This window comes from Hypanus sabinus, chromosome 7 (genome assembly GCF_030144855.1).
Source record: "Hypanus sabinus isolate sHypSab1 chromosome 7, sHypSab1.hap1, whole genome shotgun sequence".
In the NCBI taxonomy this organism is placed as follows: Eukaryota; Metazoa; Chordata; class Chondrichthyes; order Myliobatiformes; family Dasyatidae; genus Hypanus; species Hypanus sabinus.
The window spans coordinates 28,419,079-28,439,938 of NC_082712.1; the positions used below are offsets into that span (position 1 = coordinate 28,419,079).

Below are 20,860 nucleotides of genomic sequence, written 5' to 3' on the forward strand. Positions count from 1 at the left end.
AAAATGTGCATGTGGGCAGAGCAAGCTAACAGGTTAGCTTCTTATCAGGTCATAGCTTCCCTCAGCTCCATCTAAACTGTAATTCCTAATAATACGCCACCACATTTATTGACTCCACTTAATTGAATTGGATACTGTTTCTTCCTTCCTGAAACTGAGATTCATTTTCTTGCAGGCATTAACAGTAGAGCAAAAAAGTACAATGAAGTCATTGAAAAACTACACACAAAGATGGACAAGCAACCAATGTGCAAAAAAAAGTAAGCTGTCCAAACACAAAAAGAAACAAAAAAAAACTGAGAGCCTGAATAGTAGAGTTTTTGAAAGTGAGTTCATAGGTTGTGTTCAGTGTTCTTCGTTTCAGCTGCGAGCCTGTTTGTTCACTTTCATCTATTGTGTAACTGCTGAAAACAATCTTTTAACATTACCTATTTAACTATTTCTGGCAATCGCCACACTCCACCACCGAGAAGTACAAAGGTAGCAGGCACATTCGATCACCATCGCCTGTGGTGATGACTTTGAATCACATCACTGTTTCTTACTTGTTGCTGGGTCTGTATGCAGGCGTACTGCTACAGATATGTTGTGAGGTTGTAATAACAGCAGCCCGAAAAGAATGCTCAGCAGTACTATCTCTAGGAAAGGTAATGAAGGTTGACCTTTCCAATGATGACATCATCACAAACATTAATGAAAACCAAGTTAAAATATGGGTTACAACCAAGGAATAATCAGCAACAAGGTACAGAATTAAAAGCACCACGGACCAGTGCAAGGCCTGGTATTTTTCATCATATCTTTTCTTGCAGCCCACTTGATTGTACCCCTTCCACAAGCATCCAATCTCTGCACCATCGATGAACGGTTACAGCAGTATGTACTATCTACAAGATGCACTGCAACAACACACCAACATTCCTAAGGCAGTGCCTTCCAGACCCACCACCACTACCATCTGGAAGGACGAGAACAGCAGATAGCAGGGAACACCGCCTCTTGGAAATTCCCCTCCAAGTCACTCACCATCCTGACTTGGAAACATTTTGCCATTCCTTCGTAGTCGCTGGGTCAAAATCATGGAATTCCCTCCTTAATAGCTCTGTGGGTGTACCTGCACCTCAGGGACTGCAGCAGTTCAAGAAGGCAGCTCATCACAACCTTCTCAAGGGCAACTAGGGAAGGGCAAAAAATGCTGGCTTAGCTGGCAATGCCCACATTCTGAAAATGAATATATAAGAAAAATTAATGTCCACTATAGGTATCAGCATAGGTTTTCTGGAATCTTAAGTAGTTGTTCTTTCTGCATGAATGCAAGGTATTACAGTTAAGTCTGATTTGAGTCTCAACTTAGATCCACACATACTATTTCAGCAGTTGTCAAGACGATGAGAGGAAAATCTATCTTCTCTCCTGTTGGAGAATGCAGTGCTCAATTGAATTGCACCCAGTATTGCCCAGAGCACATCATCCAGCGTGGTATAAGGTGACCAAAAGTAATGACTCAATTATCAAAGTGCTGATACCCAAGCTTGAAATGAATTCCTTTGGTGACTTGAAGAGGTTTGACCAGCTGACTGTAGGCTTCAGGAAAGTTGTTCAATTAATAAAAGAGACAACAGTCCTTAAAAGTCCAAAGAAGTCACGACAGCAATTAAACCTTGTTCAGGTAAACTTGCGGAAGTAGAATTTGGAGGAACAAATGATCAGAAGCGAGAAACCACCCTCATACACAAACAAAGGTTCAGAAGGGATGCAGCCACAGGGGAATCAAAGGAAGTTTGTATAAAATTAGAGTGGTAATGATTCAAAAGACTGAATGCGACATGAGTGATTTACAGTAACAATGGTCTACGTTCCATTGGTGAGTTCAAATCGCAAGCAAAATTATAAAATTGGATTTTAATTAATGCCGCAGGTGGCGGAAAAGGATTAGAAGGAGCTGATCTGGAAATAATGCTTCATTAAATCTCATTTCATTAAGCAATACACTCCTTCATTGTTGATTTAAGGTAACTCCAGTTCCACAGTTTAGAATGGGCAATTAATTCTATCTGAATGATTGGTCACAAATAAATTTTGTCCCATTTGTTTTGATGGTTAGAATATATAGCTGTGGAAATTTCATCTTCATCGGGAACATTTGGTTGTCAATCTAGATCTTTTATCTCATGACCTTTTCCTTTCTCACAGATGTTTGCCTCCTTTATTTCCATCTCTGCTAATACTTTTTCAGAGAAATAGGAATTGGTAGTGCTTGAGTATTAGTAGAGTTAAAACAAATAAACTCATTGTATCTGCATGAGGGAGGTGTTTATCAGTACCAATATACCTTCAGCAAACTTACTAACTGAAGTTTTTAAAGTCATGTAGAATTTCTGAATTGTTTTTCATCATTACCTGTTTTGTGCATTATGCATTTTGCTCAGTGAAAGAAAGTTCAAAGTACAGATACGTCACCATAAACAACCCTGAGATTCATTTTCTTGCAAGCTGACTCAGTAAATCCACAATAGAATAATAACCCTAATAGAATCAATGAAAAACTGCACTAACCAGTTCAACCAGTGTGCAAAAGACAACAAACTGCACAAATAAAAAAAGAAAGAAAATAATAATAAATAAATAACAATAAATATAAAGAATTTGAGATGAAGAGTCCGTCAAAGTGAGTCCAAAGGTTGTGGGAACATTTCAATAATGCAGCAAGTGAAGTTAAGTGAAGCTATCTTTCTTTGATTCAAGAGCCTGATGGTTGAGAGTTACTGAATGTTCCTGATCCTGGAAGTGCAAAGTCCTGAGGCTCCTGTACGTTCTTACTGATGGCAGCAGTGAGAAGAGAGCATGTCCTGTGTGGTAGGCGTCCCTGATGATGGATGCTGCTTTCCTGTCACAACACTTCATGTGCTCAGTGGTGGGGAGGGATTTTCCAGTGATGGACAGATGTGTTCTCCATGGATCCTTAATATCTAAAAGAGCATAAGACAAATAACATTGGTACGTAAGGAGCTCAAAATAGTCTTAGCTATTTATTCCAGGATCACTTCCAGGTTGCCTCTCCAGAACTTTACGTTAACATCAGGGGAGCCCTGAGAGCAAATTAGATGCTGAGCCAACTGGTGTTTTGAGCTGTTAAGGTAAATCAAATAAAGAGAAGCAGGATAACAGTCAGCTCGATGCTTTTACAACTCCTGGCATCTGAGTTTTCAGGTCAATCCCGGCATCCTCTGCAGGGAGTCTCTGTATGTTCTCCCCATAGAATGCGTGGGTCTTCTCCGGGCCCTTCGTTCTCCCCCCACATTCCAAAAACATACAGGGTAGGTTAAGTGTTCATTGCAAATTGTCCCGTGGTTAGGTTAGAGTTAAATTGGGGGTTATCAGGGGTTGCTGGGTGGCATGGCTTGAAGGACCAGAAGGGTCTATTCCGCACTATCTCTAAATAAAAATAAATAACACGAAAATAATTTGTGAAGAAGGACGAGCAATGGAAGAATATGTGGTGAAGTCAAATCGTGCTATACAGAGAACAGACAGTCAAGCAGACTGTCTTAGTCTTGTAACTTGTATGAATTTCTGTGCAAAACAGATCAGATTTTCCTAGATAAAACTCAATGGTCCATTCAGAAAACAAGTAATTTTGCCACCTTTTCTCCACGCTAGATTTCCATCCACTCTTATCAATCTGAACAGGGGATTAGCAGTTAGAAAATACATCCTGTCAGTGCTTTTCTCTTACACGTTCACGGCCTTACACCCACCTTTTCTATAGAGGAACAAAAAGAAACACTGAACATAGGAAAGCAGGAATTCTTTCCCTTTCTTTCTTTTGGTCAGCTGGGTATTTGAGCCAAAGAGGAATCAGTCATCAAGCCAGTTGTTCACAGGCATACACCTAGCTCTAGTTTCTGTCTACCTGGTTTGAAGAGCAAACATAACACAAGTGAATCTGCAGATGCTGGAAATAAATAAAAAACACAAAATGCTGGCAGAACTCAGCAGGCCAGACAGCATCTATGGGAAGAGGTAATAATGACATTTCAGGCCGAAATATCGTTATTACCTCCTCCCATAGATGCTGTCTGGCCTGCTGAGTTCTGCCAGCATTTTGTGTTTTTTATAGAGAGCAAACATGCTGTCCCAATAAGAATTCACTTCCAAAACATTAGACGTTGATTAGAAATACCCACTGCTGTAGACTTTGACCAGTTAAGACCGTGTCTAACCAAAGCAAGGCACGGAGAAGCTTCTAGCTCAGGGGTGGGCAAACTTTTTGACTTGTGGGCCACAAAGGGTTCTAAAATTTGACAGGGGGGTCGAACCAGGAGCAGATGGACGGAGTATTTTGGTAATACACCTCATAAGAGAAAATAAAATATCATGGGATATGTAGAAAACATGTGCTTTAATTTCAATTGAAAATGAACAAATGCATTACAACATCTGTCTTTGAAGTCCCATGGTATTTAGCTATTTATTGAAATGACTTTTAAAACACTGAAAATTAAATGAATAAAATACAGCTTTTTTAATAGTAACAGTTATTATTTTAAAGCACTGAAAATTCTGTTATCCTTCAAGATATTATCATCATCACTCTCCTCCTGCCTGTCTTTATTTCAAAAACGGTAGGAGATGCAGGTCTACTTGTCCTGCTCCTTCTTATTCAATTGTCCCCTGTGCCAAAACTCAACAACGACCCGCACAATGACAGAACAGTGAGAGCGCGCCAGTATGCGGAGCGCGTTATTTGATCTGGAGCGCATTTTTTATTTTGAGAACGTACGTGCACCTGCTCACTACTCATGTCCATCACTTAACAGAAATGACATGTAACATGTAAGGCTTATTAAAAAAAATATTTTCAAATGCATTTTTTACATAACACAACCAAGAAACTTATTTTTAATTTCAGTGGGAACAGCGTTGTTGGTCTCCCTTTTTAGCCAGCGCATCAAAGTCTGGATTTAGTTTTGTTGTGGCGATTCTCAGGATGGATCTGAGGTGTTGGTCAGTTAACTTGGATCTGTGGCTGGCTTTGTTGATGTTCATGACGCTGAACGCCTGTTCACACAAATAGGTCGAGCCGAACAAAGAGTAAAGCGCAAATGTGGAGTAATACGCTGCACCTCAACAAAGGTCAATGTGTAGCGGTGTGCTACATGCAGAGCTAAAATTACGACACGGAGTAGGTAACTGCAGTCGAAGAAAAAAACTTTATACAAAATCGTCAGCCTCACTTTTAAGCCTCCCTCAACCTGCCCCCCGTGGCGCAGAGGCTCCAAAGCTCTGTGCTCGCAAATCCCCGCGGGCTATCTTCCTTAGCCGGAATGCTGGCTAATTGTGAGCCGGTTCGGATGTGCCAGGAAATGGGTCGCCACAAATTTATATAGAGTGCGTCATCTATTGGGAAAACGCCAGAATTGCGGGGAAAAAACGTTAACAAGGTTTATTAATATAATTTCATCAAGTTCTGCGGGCCGGATTAAAAAGCTTAACGGGCCGCATATGGCCCGCGGGCCGTAGTTTGCCCATGCCTGTTCTAGCTGCTTGTTTAGCTGTGAGTCTCCTCCCAACATTTCTTTTGTCAACTTAAGTGTCAAATAAATGTAGAAGTGGTTAATATCTGTGAGTCAAGGTGGAGCACAGCTCACTCCCATTGGAATGTCAGAATACCCTTCTTTAACTTCTAATTTGTTTTACTGCTCCCACTTCTCTCTTTTTCCATTCTCTGTTCTAGTTCCCCTCTTATCCCTTCTCTTCTCCTCACCTTCCCATCAGCTCCCTCTGGTGCCCCTCCTTCTTGCCTTTCTGCTGTGGTCCACTGTCCTCTCATCTCAGACCCTTTCTTCTTCCACCTATCACCTTGAAGCTTCTCACTTCATCCCACCTCCCCCATCCATCCACCTTCCCTCTCACCTGGACTCACCTATCACCTGTACTCCTTCCTTCCCCTCCCCTTCACTTTCTGCTGCCTGCTGGAACACCTCAGGAGGCTGATCAGCGTTTGTGTGTCTGTCTGTGGGGCAGGTGGGCGTCAGAAGGAATTGCTAACATTTTGGGTTGAAAGTTTGTTGCTCCAGATTCCAGCATCTGCAGTCCCGTGCATTTTCACTCAGATCACATGCCTCTTCTGCTAACTTAAAAGAATTGCCAAAAAGCATTTAAGATAGCAGAGGGAGAAATTTGATTTAAAGATGTGAGGGGGTTGGATGGTGACAGTGGTTCTACTACTGGCTTTCCACCTCATTGAAAATGTCAGTAGGCAAAAGAAGTTATACAGCTGTACTGGGAATCAGCAAAGGAAGAGGGGTTTTCACTATGAACTGTTAACCCTATTAGCTTTCCGTAGATACTTCCTGACGTGCAGGGTGTTCTCAGTATTTTTCATTTTAATTTCGGATTTTCAGAATCTGCAACTTTCTTCATGATTTTGAATTCTAAGTTTGTTCAGTGAGCTTCTTGTGCCATCCAGCACTCAGGGTGGCAGGGTGAAGATACTAAGGGAGGTGTAAGGTTCTCCTTCCCTCTGCTAGCCTGCAGGTTATCCTTGGGTGAGGTGTAGCACCTGCTTAGAACCAACCAGATCAGGGGGACGTGAAGACGTGGCAGCAGGTGGTAGATGGTCGTATGAGCAAATGATACATATCGTAAGTCCTGTTATGTGACCACTGATGCCAAGCAGACAATCTCTGAAGAGTACTGATTATGACTGGGCTCACCCGACTTGTAAAGACTCTGGCCAGAAGAAGGCAATAGCAGACAACTTTTGTAGAAAATTTGCCAAGAACGATCATGGTCATGAGACCACAATTACCCATTTCATACGACCCAGCACATAATAATGGTGATGTTGAGCCCTCTGAATGATCTCCTCCCTTACCAGTGCCTGTTGTTCCCCTAGTCTCACTCTAGTAATAATAGTGCATCAAAGGAGAAAGTGTATAATTCTGTACTTTACTTGTACTTCCTCAACACAATGCCATCAGCCCTCTGCACGTTTGCCATGTGAAATTTCAATGACTTAACACATTGCAATTAACCCATGCATTCACAGCAGGAGCGAGCTGCTGCCAGGCCAGCAGCACTGGATGTCAATTCTGAACCCAGGTCTTTGCAACTGTCAGGCAGCATCACTGATGTCTGCACCACTATGTTTTCATAGTCACTGTGAAAATGAAGAAAGAAATGCAAATATTAGAAACCTGAAATATGAGCAGAAAACATTTAGCGGGTCAGTCTGCATCTGTGGAAAGAGAAACAGAGTTAATATTTCAGGTCAGAGTGATTAACAGCTATTAGTCAAATCCAAAGCTGGAGAAAACAACAAGGGAAGGTGAGGGATAAGAAAATAACAAAAATTCTGTTGAGTGTAGTTCTCACTGTTATATCACGTAGGAGGTACAGAAGCCTGAAGGCACACACTCAGTGATTCAGGAACAGCTTCTTCCTCTCTGCCATCTGATTCCTAAATGGACTTTGAAGCTTTGGACACTACCTCACTATTTTAATATACAGTATTTCTACTTTTGCACATGTTTTAATAATCTATTCAATATATGTAATTGATTTACTTATTTATTTATTATTGTGTTTTATTTTATTTATTATTATTACAATTTATTCTCTCTCTGCTAGATTATGTATTGCATTGAACTGCTGCTGCTAAGTTAACAAATTTCACATCACTTGCCGGTGATAATAAACCTGATTCTGATTCATTGCTGAAGGGGCGTGGTTGGATTGGTGACAGTGCAATGAGTATTTGCCAGGAAGTTACCAAGATTAGAGGTCTTCAGTTATGGAGAGAGACGGGATGGGCTAGGTTTGCTTATTCCCTGGAGCAAAGGGGTCTGAGGGGTGATCTGATAGAGGCATAGATTAGATAGATAGTGAGTCTTTTTCCCAGAGTAGGGGTATCAAAAATGCGAGAGAGTTAGCTTTAAAGGAGAATTGAGGGGTAAGTTTTTCGCCCAGATAAAAAGATACAGACATAAGAAATAGGTGTAGGGCATCTAACTCAGCCCTTCAATAAGATCATGGCTCTTAAATTCAATCCCTCTGGCACTGAAGGCTAACATTCCATTTTCCTTCTTGATGACTGGTACTAAATATAAATAAAACATATTGTAAAATATTTTGTAATTATATGAAATAGTTTACTTTTGTAATATATCTTTCCTTTCCAAACCCAGAGCAACGCAAAATGGAATTAGTGTAGACAAGCAACCGGTCAGCATAGGGAATTACTAAGGTTCACAGCATTTTACGTATACAAGTTTCTCTCGTCACTGTCTGAATTGCCCAGCCACTTACCTTATTCAAAGAATGTCAGGTTGGAGGAAACATCTCTCAGTATCCACTTTGTTAGTTCTTGTAAGGACTTTCTAATAAGAACTTTATTTAAGGACTTTATCTTATAAGGACTTTACTTTTATCTTACAGCCCAATGAGCCTGCACCACCCAATTATACCCATATGACCAAGTAACTGAACCAGTACATCTCTAGAAATGGGAGCAGACTGGAGCACCCAGAGGAAACCCACACACTCACAGGGAGAATGTACATGCGCTTTACAGACAGCGGTGGGAATTGAACCCATGCTGCTGGTGGTGGTATGCTAACCCTGACCATTGGGCCACCCTTTATGCCTTTCAAAGTGAGCTGTGACCTGGTACTTACACTCGTGGATGTCAGAGGTAGGACAGAGTAAAATGAAGGAGTGATAACTTTGGATAAAAAAAAAGTAGCTGAGCAGCTTTGACATATCAGCAATGAGCAGATTGTGGGCTACTCAATAGCTAAACTCAATTGTGTGTCTTTCTTCTGCTTGGTGAGGAGGAAAGGAGATTAAAACGGCAAATGTTAACTTTCATTCCAAGTATGGCACAGTGACTTTAGCTGGTCTCATGGCTCCAGTGACTGGGATTTAATCCTTTTTTTCTGTGTGGAGTTTGCAAGGGGGTGGTGTGTGTGTTCCCCAAGTGCTCTGGTCTCCTCTCACATCCCAGGCATAATTGCGCAGTGTAGTTATCCCCTTTTTTGCAGATGAATAGTAGAATCTTGAGAGTATTGAGTGAAATGGGGTCAGTGTTGTATTGGTGTAAATGAATTTTTGATGTCTGTTGTGTATTCACTGGACCAAAGGGCCTGTTTCCATGACATAAGGTTCTGTGACCTCTATTATCTATGATCTTACAAACCTAGTTTTAATTCTTAAAAAGCCTTCTCCCCATTGCAAGGAAAGACTGAACAAATTAAACACATCCATTGGGTGGCCTGATCTTTGATCCTTGAGGTGAGAGGGGTTAGGATTGCTCCTCCAACATTGTTCTATCTGACTACAGACTCTTAAATCATCCAGATCAGTAATCTCTCCAACAAACAGAAAGAATGTAACAGAGGAGCGGATTTTTAATTTTTAAAAAATCATGAAACCTTTCAAAAGACTTATGTAAGCCCAGGAGGGCTGCAATAAACCTATAATGAGAAGAAAAGAAAACATTTCATTTGAGAACAACTGTTTTTGAAAAATTCTATTTGCATTAACATACAATCAGTTGATATAATGTGAATTATAATTTAATGTAATATTATTTTTCTAGTAAGCATCTAAACAACTTTTCATGTTGAGAAGAGGTTGATACAACAGCTTAACACAATGCTGCAGGCTAAGGACCACTCAATCACCTGCTCTTTTAATGATTTACGAAGAGAACAATTACTGTAGTTAAAGAACCTGTTCTCGGTGGCACAATGCCTGTGACTGTAACCTGATGCAAGGAACATTGTTCATTTGAAAGGATTTTAGAGCACCCCACACCGAGTTATTTCACTCCGGGTTTTGAGCGTCCCTGACGAATGAACTTAATGGCAGCGAGTGATGGCTTAAGTGACTCGGGATTGAATATCCTTTCTCCAGCAGCTGCCAGGGAGCACACAGATGATGAGCGGATGGCAGCTTGCTACATATATTCACAGTTCTTGGGTTGAAGTGATCATTAGTCAGGCTCACCGGAGCAGTGAGAGAAAGACACTGCTGGCTTTCAATGGGAAGCAGGATATTATGCTTCATCATCATGACTAATGGTGGATCTGGACTCCAACTCGCACAAAGATACTTTTCCCCAAGTGTCAACTTCCAGTTCAGTTCATCATAGAGAGGTTGCTGACACGAAAAATTTCCGTTGAATGTTTTATATTTTGTCGCTTGCTTCAGACAAACTCTGTTGTTATCCTCTGATACCCACGTGGAAAGGAATAGGGGTAACGGTGAGAATTTTGCTATCTTCCTGTTGGTTTCTCCTTGCCAAGGCCAGCTCAGCACCTGGCAGAGTTCCTGAGTGCAATTAGTCACCAGACAATCAAGCAAGTGCATTAGTGGATGAAAGAAAGAATTGAGGATCATCTTAGAAGCATAGAGAGTGAAAATTGTAGAAGGAACCTTCTGAACACAGCTGTTTGAGTGTCAGAATAGCGGACCTAGTTGGGCCACTGTGGTTAATGGATGCATAAGAACATAAAAAAATCAAAGCAGTCTTTGCATCTACCTCATCAAGCCCTTTCAGAATGTTTCAGTATGCTGAATGAGGTAGAGACTTAATCTCAACTTCATATCATAAGGGAACCCCTTTAGCCCGGGATTCATCCTGATGAACCATCCAGCTTCCTCCAGTAAAAGTATAATCCCCTGTAACTATAGAGTTAGTAGTAGAGGCTGTGGTCTCACTGTCAGATCCCTGTGGTTGCTTCTGTAATGTTCCTGTGCACGTTGCCAAGACTGATGGGAAAAAGTTTACAGGAAATGAAAGATTTTCTGTACTGTATTTCATCATACACTTAAATTAATAAATAAAACTGAACATATTTGATATTTCTATTTTCATTCTAAATATTCATAGTATGCATATTACAAAAAAGAAGTTCCACAGTCTTCTGGCCATGTAAAAAATTCCTGCTCAGAGCAATGGTTGGTTCATTCAGCTGTAAAAAAAAATTAGAGGGAACATTGTCATACAACCCAGCCCATCACAGAAAAGGCCTTCTCCACTATTGAGTACACCTACAAGCAGCACTGCCACAAGAAAACAGCATCCATCATCAAGGACCCCCAACATCCAGACCATGCTCTCTTCTTACTACTATGATCAGGAGGTACAGGGGCCTTTGGTCCCACACCACCATGTTCAGGAACAATTATTATCTGATAACCTTCAGGCTCCTGAATCAGCATGGATAACTTCACTTACTTCAATGCTGATCTGTCTCTACAACCTATAGACTCACTTGTTCTCAGTATTATTTATTTTATTAGTTGCATGATTTGTCCTTTGCATATTGGTTGTTTGTTAGTTTTTGATTATGTATAGATTTTCATAAATTCTATTGTATTTCTTTATTTGTCCGTAAATGCTTGTACTTACATTTAGATAGTATACATTGGAACTCTGGAGCTTCAGCTTTGTTGTCAGGTCCCCAGATAAGTTCAAACTTTTTAAGGAAAATAAACTTTTCTCCTCTATACTCAACAAACAAGAATCCTCAGTCTTGTAATTAAGACATTCATCATCCTTTAGAAGATGAAAGTTCTCCTCATCTTAGTTCTACATGGCTGATTTTGCCCTGGTTCTAGACTTCCATCCAGCCAAACCGGCTCTAAATTTACTGTCAAAATCTCTTAAACTTTTATATCTATTCAGAATAGCAACTCCTGTTTCTGTAGCATGTAGACCCACCAGTGATCATGACTCCATGAGTTTTGACCCAAAAGGAATTTCACAGAGGCTTCCTACACCTCACAGTGGACACCGTGCTTTTGTCTTTAGTTAAGCCAGATTCAATGTTACTAAGGTTCTTCTCAGTTGCCTCCCAGGATTAATCCTCAACAAACTTCTTACTGATGAAAATGATGCACAGGTCAATTCCCATAACAGACACCACACTACCTTTCATCCTTCTGATCTACGTGGCTTATCAATTTAAAATTTCAATCCTTCCACATCAGCAATCTTGACACATCTAATGTAATCAAATCTGATTTATTCCCCCAGCTCAGGTGCTATCTACATCTTCACCCTCCCAGTATTTATTCAGTCAAGAAGGACCCTGTAGTTGTTTAAGCATTCTCTGGAAAAGCCTCCCCTCTTCAGATTTCTCTCTTGAAAGCTCAACTTCTTGCATCCTCCCAGGATTTGCTCTGTTATGCATAGCAATTTTGTCTTGCACAGCATGCCCCTGTAAAGCACTTTAGGACATTTTGCACATTAAGGCAAATATGCAGTGCACATTTCTGTTGTTCGAAGCCTTTGGAATTACTCCTAAACATAGGGTGCTGAGTACGCAACAACTTAATTCCCTCCACATCTGGGGTGGGACATGATTTCAGGGCTCTGTCAATCCAGAATTTAAGATGGGGTTTGGAAAGAAAGTGAGAGGGAAATCAACAACTTTGACCACTTAAAGGCTCTAAGAAGAGAGTAATCAGCAACAGGCATTGAAGTCATGCATGTAGGAGCCATGTGTCTATTTTCTGTCTGTCTGTACTTTGTGTTGCACGTTTTATTATGGGTTACGGTCATTTGTCACATGAGTTGTGGTGGTAGAATTAAATTAGCATGGTTGTGTATTCACCCTTTGTGCCGTTAGTTTTGTTAGAGAAAGAGAGAGCAGGGTTTAAAGATTTTCTATTTACTGCTTACTTCGTTAATATCATTGATTCTGTTATCACTTAATTTGTAACATTGCTTGTTTTGTTTATTTTGCTTATATCGTTAATAAAGTTAATTTTGGTTGCTCGTCGTTGCTGGTTTCATAATACAGAATCAAACATACTTTTTTTTTGAACAACACACACAAAAAAATCTCAGATGTAGGACTGGGCTCTGTCAACCCAGAGGTTAAAGTGGGGCTTAGAATGAAAGTACTATGTCTGAGTGAGAGACATAGTACTTTTTTACTTTCTTTTTATCCAGCCCAGAACGTCGACCATTTACTCCTTTCCATAGATGCTACTTGGCCTGCTGAGTTCCTCCAGCATTTTGTGTGTGTTGCTTGGATTTCCAGCACCTGCAGATTTTCTCTTGTTTATTCTTTTTTTGAATTGGAACTTAGTTATTTGGAAGTACTTCATACAGTCAATTCCCTTACTCAGTTTCTGAGCCATTTTGATTTGTTCTTTAACTGCTACAACGCAGATGTTGTGTTTTCTCAAAAGTTCAAAGGTTCATTTATTATCAAAGTATGCACTCTGAAATTCTTCTTCTCCAGAAAGCCACAAAACTGAGAAAGAATATAACGGCAGCATGATCATCAACCCCCAAATCCCCCTCCCCTGCACACACAAAAAATGAGAAAGGTCAGGCAAAAAATGCAGAAAATAAAAACCTGGAAGACAGAAATAAAGTCTATAGATCAAGTCCATAGCCAAAATGCAGAAAACCCGGGATCATTCTTTGGGCACAGTAACAGGCCTCTCCATCTGTAGCAACAGAGTGATCCCACCAGCAATCAAAAAGGCTGTCTCCCCTCTCCGGTAGCAGAGCGATCCCACCAGCAATCAAAAAGGCTGTCTCCCCTCTCCGGTAACAGAGTGATTCCACCAGCGATCAAAACGCAGTCTCCCCTCTCCGGTAATAGAGTGATCCCACCAGCGATCAAAAAGAGTGTCTCCTCTCTCCAGTGGTGGAGTGATTCCACCAGCAATCAAAAGGCCGTTTCCCCTCTCCGGTAGCAGAGCGATCCCACCAGCGATCAAAATGCAGTCTCCCCTCTCTAGTGCAGAGCGATCCCACCAGCGATCAAAATGCAGTCTCCCCTCTCTAGTGCAGAGCGATCCCACCAGTGATCAAAAGGCTGTTTCCCCTCTCTAGTGCAGAGCGATCCCACCAGCGATCAAAAGGCTTTCCCCTCTCCAGTAACAGAGCGATCCCACCAGCGATCAAAACGCAGTCTCCCCTCTCTAGTGCAGAGCGATCCCACCAGCGATCAAAAGGCTCCAGTGCAGAGCAACCCTCCAGCAATTAAAAGGGAATTGCCCCACTCCGCTAACAGAGCGATCCCACCAGTGATCAAAAGGCAGTGTCCCGTTTCCAGCAGCAGAGCGATCTCACTAGTGATCAAAAGTCAGGCGGTCGATCAGCTCTCACCTTCCACATTTACCTCGATGTTTCCATCTCCCCCATCACTTTAATCGGCAAACAATGGAAGCGAGCTTTAGCTGGAAAACGGAAGGTAGAACCAGATCAGAAATGAAATAAGTGATATTGCTGCAAGAGGTTGTTTAGCTCTTGATGAAAATAATATTTATTATGGCTGCAATGAAGATTTGACAGCTTTCTGCAGAAGATGGCCACCAACTAAATGTATAATTATGGAGTAAAAAAATTGAAAGACTTCACTGTGTCACATTTCTCTGTAACATCTCAAGGCATTAATTATGCTGCAATGTAGACACTGCTGTTATGCCTGCAAGAGCAGTTAGTTTGCCCACTGTCTCTTGGCATCTGCTCACCTGGTGCATATCCATGTGTGGCATTTAGTTTATGGCCAAGTTGACGAATATCTATTTCTTGGTGATCTATTGGCAGTTGAGACTTGGGCCTCAATAAGTCTTAAACTTCTGTTGCACGCTCAGAGTTTAGGACGGGCCGGAGGTCAAATGATAGCCCAAAGGCATGCATCGTTCCTGCTCCAAGCCTGCTTTGCCCCGTGGTTCAGTGGATTGGCTTGTCTACGTCTTTGCAGTCAGGGGAAGTCCAAATGCGCAGGCAGCATGAGCCTCACATTTACTCAGTGGGCCAGGTCTTTCTGGTTGAGTGCCATGTGCCTGATTACCTTTGCTCACAGATTTGCTTCAGCAGCTGAGCACAGAGTTGTAAGAACTAGAGGCTTCCTGTCAGCACATGAAGGGTATAAACTGAAAGCACTCCACCTCATCACCTTCCTGGCATTCAGGTTTGCAGGGATGGGGCTGAAGCATGCTGCCCTACAACCCTACAACCATCAGGCTCTTGAACCAGCGAGGATAATTTCACCCACCACAACCTACTTTCAAGGACTCTGCAACTTATGTCGTCTGTATTATTTATTTCTTACTTACACAAGTTGTCTTCTTGTGCACATTGGTTGTTTGTCTGTTTTTGTTTATGTACGTTTTTCATAAATTCTATAGTATTTATTTATATGCCTGTAAATGCCAGAAAAAAATTTATCTTGAGGTAGCTTATAGCCCTATATGATGTGTACTTCGATAGTAAATTTACTTTGACCTTACTGAGTTGGGGTTATTCGGATTCAGGTTAGAGTTGCGGCTGGAAAGAAGCGTGGAGAACACTGGCTCTTCTTTATCTGAGTATTGTTAACCAGTCCCTTTATAACATTTTGTTCCAGAGGTATTTCTGGGAACAAACTGGTTATAATTTGATAACCTTCCCATCATCTCTTTCTGTAAGTACTTCTCTCCACTGGCTATTCTGTTGGAAGAGTACTTAAAGGAAACATAACTGGAATAAAATGTGAAACCATATTTTGACTGTATGGCCTATGAATAATAGTCTGTTGATTGTTCATCTGATCTTTATCACCTAGAAGATTGTGCTGCCACAGAAATGAACAAAGAGACATTGCAGCTCATAATAGACAATTAAAAAGCCATTTCCACTTTTCAGTATTAGTTCTTCATGCAGTATATCAAGCCAATCAGTGTGATAAAGGAAGCAAGTTGGTTGTTCCCCTGTATGTGTTGTTGGACATATGCTTAAATGGCTGGTTTTCTCTTTGCTCTGTTTTGTCCAGGACTCTCTGAATTGAAACGAGATTCAAGTGAGACAGTGGAAGGCTGGACACATAATGCCTGAAGTATGGATGTGAAAGAACGTAGGCCTTACTGCTCCCTCACAAAGAACAGACGCGATAAAGAGAAGCGGTACACAAGTTCTGCAGTTGACAAGGACGACTGCCGGGTTCCTACACAGAAATCCTACAGCTCCAGTGAGACTCTTAAAGCTTATGATCACGACACCAGGCTCCTGTATGGAAACAGGGTCAAAGACTTGGTTCACAGGGAGGCTGATGAGTATACAAGACCAGGTAAGGAGAAGACTGTTAATAACTGTGTGCTTTGGTACAATAGTGGATGTGGTACTGCCTTGGGAACCCAGAGATTATGCACTAGGTCCCAAAGTGGCAATTTTGAACCTGTCTGTTGTGACACCGGTAATGTTGCTATTGCAAGTGCTGCATCCCACACTCCATAAAATTAAGATCTTTCAAAACTTGCTGCCTCCATTTTTAGCTTGATGTTGGATGTTGATCCTGTATTGGCTCCCTATTAAGAAATAAATCAGCCTAAAATGATCACAGCCACTTCAAGAACATTCGACTTGAGAAGAGACTTTCCAGTCAGATAATCTGAACAAGTCTCACCAGATATGTACTTAGTGTGCTGTATTCATGTCATCACACAATATGGAAGTTGGTGCTTGAGCCCACCGAGCTGTGGTAACATAGCAGTTAGTGCAACGCTGTTGCAGCCCGGGGCGTCGGAGTTCAGAGTTCAATTCTGAAGTTATCTGTAAGGAGTCTGTACGGCCTTCCCATGGAATGTGTGGGTTTTCTTCAGGTCCTTTCAAAGATCTGTTCAAAGATTTGGCAAATTGGCCCATGATTAGGCTAGGGTTAAACTGAGGGTTGCTGGGCAGCATGGCCCGAATGGCCAGAAGGGCCTATTCCGCATTGTATCTCTAAATAAATGAATGAATAAATAAGTAAGTTAATTAATCATTCAATCCGATGCTGACCATCAGGCATTAGTTTATATTAACCCTGCTCTAATCCCACTTTGTTCTCCACACATTCCCATCTGCTTAACTACCTACAAAAAATGGGAAGGCTCTTGGCCCAGTACGTCAACTGTTTATTTCTTTCCGTAGATGCTGCCTGACCCTTTGAGTTCTTCCAGCTTTTGTGAATGCTGCTTTGCAATTTACAATGACCTTTTAACCAACTAACTCACATGCATTGAGTTATACAGCTGAGAGACCAGACCATAAGTCTGACTCATCTGCCTACGGATGGACAATATCCCTCTAGACCTTTCCTATCCTTGTGCCTGTCTAAGTGTCTGTGAAATGCTGTATTTGTACCTGCCTCTACAGATTCCTCTGGTAACTCACTCTATATACCTGCCACCCTCAATGTAAGAAGGTTACCTCTCCGATCACCTTTAAAGTTATATCCTCTCATCTGAAACCTTTGCTCTTTAGTTTTCGACTCCCCTACCATTCAACTTCTCTCTGTCTCTCATGATGTTAAATACTTCTTCATGGTCATCTCTTAGTCTCCCATGCTCCAGGAGAAAACAGCCCCAGGCTGTGCAGCCTCTCCTCATAACTCAATCCCAGCAGTCCCAGAACATTCTTGCAGTCCTCTCTGCACCCTTTCCAGCTCAGTGACTTCCTTCCTATTACTGAGCAACTACAATTGCACACGATATTGCAAACATGGTCTCTCCAGTGCTTTGTACAGGTTTTAACGATGCCCCAACTCCTAAAGGCAAGTGTATTCCTGTGACGACCCAATTTCTGCGCAGGCAAACCGGCTCACAAATAGCCCGCGCCCGGGGAGAGACTTTGGTAATGCACCTCTGATGTTATTTCTGCCCGGAGAGGGCGGGAGCTAGGCGATTAAAAGCCAGCGCCACGAAGTTTGAATAAACCAGTCTCGAAACAACTTGTTTCTACCTCCGTATGTAGTACATCGCTACATTCCTATGTTTTTGGAAATTGGAGGAAACTATGGGAAATCTGAGCAGTCAGAGGAGGGATGTGCACAGCATCAGAGTTCAAGATCGAACTGGGCTGTCTGGAGTTGTAAGGCAGTGGCCGTAGTTGTATAACCGTGCCAAATAATTTGGCTGACTCTTACTCACTAACAGGAACTGTTACATACATCATCCATCCAGTACTCACTTCATTTCAACCAATTCCTTATCTAGATCCCAGCTTTTACTTGCTTTAACCTTTAAGAGTAGCCTTTCCCGCAGTGAATGGTGGTAGGTTAGTGTGGAAAAACATTAATATGAAATCTTAGTGAAATGAAATGTCAGTTATTAATAAAATACCTTTCAGCATGAAGACAAGTGAATTCAAAGGCAATTGCCATGTCAGTGTTCCTAAAACCATAAAGTTTAAATCTTCTGAAACCAAAGGGTTTCACACAAATATCAACTGACAGTTTACTAATTCAGGTTTTGGAAGGCTTCAGATCCAAAAATCATATAAAACACATCATGGAATCAATCAAGTTGCATTTTATTAAATAATAATGTGAAATTGCCCTTTTGTTCACTTTTGCAATCTTTACCAAGAACTTGTTATCTTTCATCAGGAGCAGTCATAGGGTGATCATGGAGAGATAATCGCGCTCAATAGCCACTTTATTAGGTACACCGGTACAATTTCTCCTTAATGCAAATATCCAATCAGCCAATCATGTGACAACAACTCAATGTATAAAAGCATGCTGACATGGTCAAGAGGTTCACTTGTTGTTCAAACCAAACATCAGAAGGGGGAAAAATGTGATACAAATGACTTTGACTATGGAACGAATTTTGGTTTGAGTATTTCAAAAACTACTGATTTCCTAGGATTCTCATGCACAATATTGCCTAGAGTTTATAGAGAATGGTGTAAAAAACAAAAATCACCTTACATGTGCGACATTTCTGTGGGTGAAAATGCCTTGTTAATGAGAGAGGTCAGTACAATGAGTGGTATGTATGGAGCCTGGTTTGTCTGGGGTTAACATGGCCTGCTGGTACTGGGCCCTGTGCCTGCACAGACCCCTGAGTTAGTCTCTCTGTCTGTACTGGCTCCTGGATCAGCATGATCTGACTGCCCTGATCCCTGTGCCAGTCTACTGGCCCCGGTGTTAAGAAAGCCTGCTCAAACTGTGACTGGGTTAGAGATGCATTAGTTACTTGAGATTGAAGGAAATACAGTATATCACAAGCAGCTGGAAGCTGGGAATGGGCACACAAGATGAATGGCCAAGCATCTGTGATTTTTTTCATGCCCTAAGGAACAGCAGCGCGCAACAATGAGAAAGTGGTGGTTATAACCCAGTACATAACAGGAATAGCCCTCCCCACCATTGAACACATTAAAAAGCAGGAGCACTGCCACAAGAAAGCAGCATCCTTCATTCTGCCATTTAGGCTGTATTCTCTTCTTGCTACTGCAGTCGGGAAGAAGGTACAGGAGCTTGAGATCCCTGACCAGCTAGTTCAGGACCAGTGAAGACCTTATGACCATCAGTCTCCTAAGCCAGTGTAGATAACTTCACTCACCTCAACAATGAATTAACTCCACAACCTATGAATTCATTTTCAAGGACTCTGCAACTCAAGTTCCCTGTATTATTTATTTACTTTTTTTTGTATTTACACATTGGCTGGTTGTCAGTCTTTGTGTGTGGTTTTTCATTGATTCTATTTATTTCTTCATTCTACTGATAAGGCCAGCAAGAAGACAAATCTCAGGGTAGTACTATCGACTTTACTTTGAATTTTGAACTTTGAACTCTCTCACCTCAATGACGCTGTGTTGTTAATGCTACAGCTTAGCTCAGGGAGCACATCTTCACTTTTGTTTAACAGTGGGTCATAATAATACCTCTCATCATTTTTATGTCCACTGTAATCAATGACATATGGTAATGTAGTGGTTAGCACAATGCTTTACTCTGCCAGCGACCTGGGTTCAATTCCCACGATTACCTGTTAGGAGCTTATATGTTCTACCTGTGTCCACCTGGGTTTCCTCCAGGTGTTCCAGTTTCCTCTCACAGTCCAAAGACATAGCAGTTGGTAGGTTAATTGGTCATTGACCAGGCTTCCTTCACCAATCAGTCCCAAAAGCCATTGGCTTGGCACAGTAGAAATAAAACTAGAGGAAAAGAATTTTAACAAAGATGAAGGTCTCACTCTAAGGAAGAACTGGAATTTGATTGTAAAACAAGGTGGGACAGCAGAAACCTGATTGGTTGCAGACCAACCAATCAAGGGGGATGGAAGACAGGGGTATATATACCACTGGACTAAACATGCCTCGGCATCATCCCTGATGAAGATTATAGAGTTTGTCATTGAAACATTGGTGAAAATCAATACCTGTACCCGGTTGGAAGCCTGAGACGAGTTTATTCAACATACAAACTGCTTGCAGACAGCAGCTGGGAATAGAACGGCTATCACTGATCGCTGGCATTGTAAAACGTTGTGCTAACTGCTATGCTGCATGCCACATGAATTTCATTTGAAGTTTGGCATATCAGTCAGAACTGTTTTTCTTGTCTGGTCCCCAGAGTATGTGCTTTCAGATCACAGCTCTGTAGTTTAAGTTGAATTTTGCTTTGAAAAGCTAGAATTGAAAGAAAAGTTGGCAACAATTTGTCCAGTAAACTACCAAACAGTTGTAAATTCCTAACAAATTCACTGATGACCTTTGAGGAAGGAAGTTGCATTCCTTCAATCCTTTTATGTTACTCCAATTCTACACCAATGTGATTGAATCTAAACTGATCTGTGAATTGGCCTTATACGGCACTCGCTCATATCAAATCATTACAGGGCACATTAAGGCAGCAGCAAGGAATGCACAATAAATGCAGCCTTATTGGCAACACCTTCATATCCTGAGAGTGAAGAATGGGCGAGGCTTGATTTTTACTTATGACAGTGTGTTTCCCTGGCTATTCTTACATGCCTTGTACACTAGCCCAGAATTGATATCAGAGGCTATCTTGCAACATGTGTACTAATCTTCTGGTATATGCACACACAGTTAGGCTTCAACCAGAAA

General features: G+C 41.4%; 1 protein-coding gene across 3 annotated transcripts in view; it reads left to right on the forward strand.

The window, feature by feature from the left end:
• The window catches only part of tenm3 (teneurin transmembrane protein 3), a 1,636,378-nt gene that overhangs the window by 1,054,446 nt on the left and 561,072 nt on the right, over positions 1-20,860 (forward strand). For all 3 annotated transcript variants that reach the window (XM_059974311.1, XM_059974313.1, XM_059974312.1), the window contains one exon: positions 15,792-16,085. In XM_059974311.1, the coding sequence (XP_059830294.1) occupies positions 15,857-16,085 (229 nt within the window). In that variant the 5' untranslated portion in view covers positions 15,792-15,856. The remainder of the gene's footprint in view (positions 1-15,791; positions 16,086-20,860) is intronic.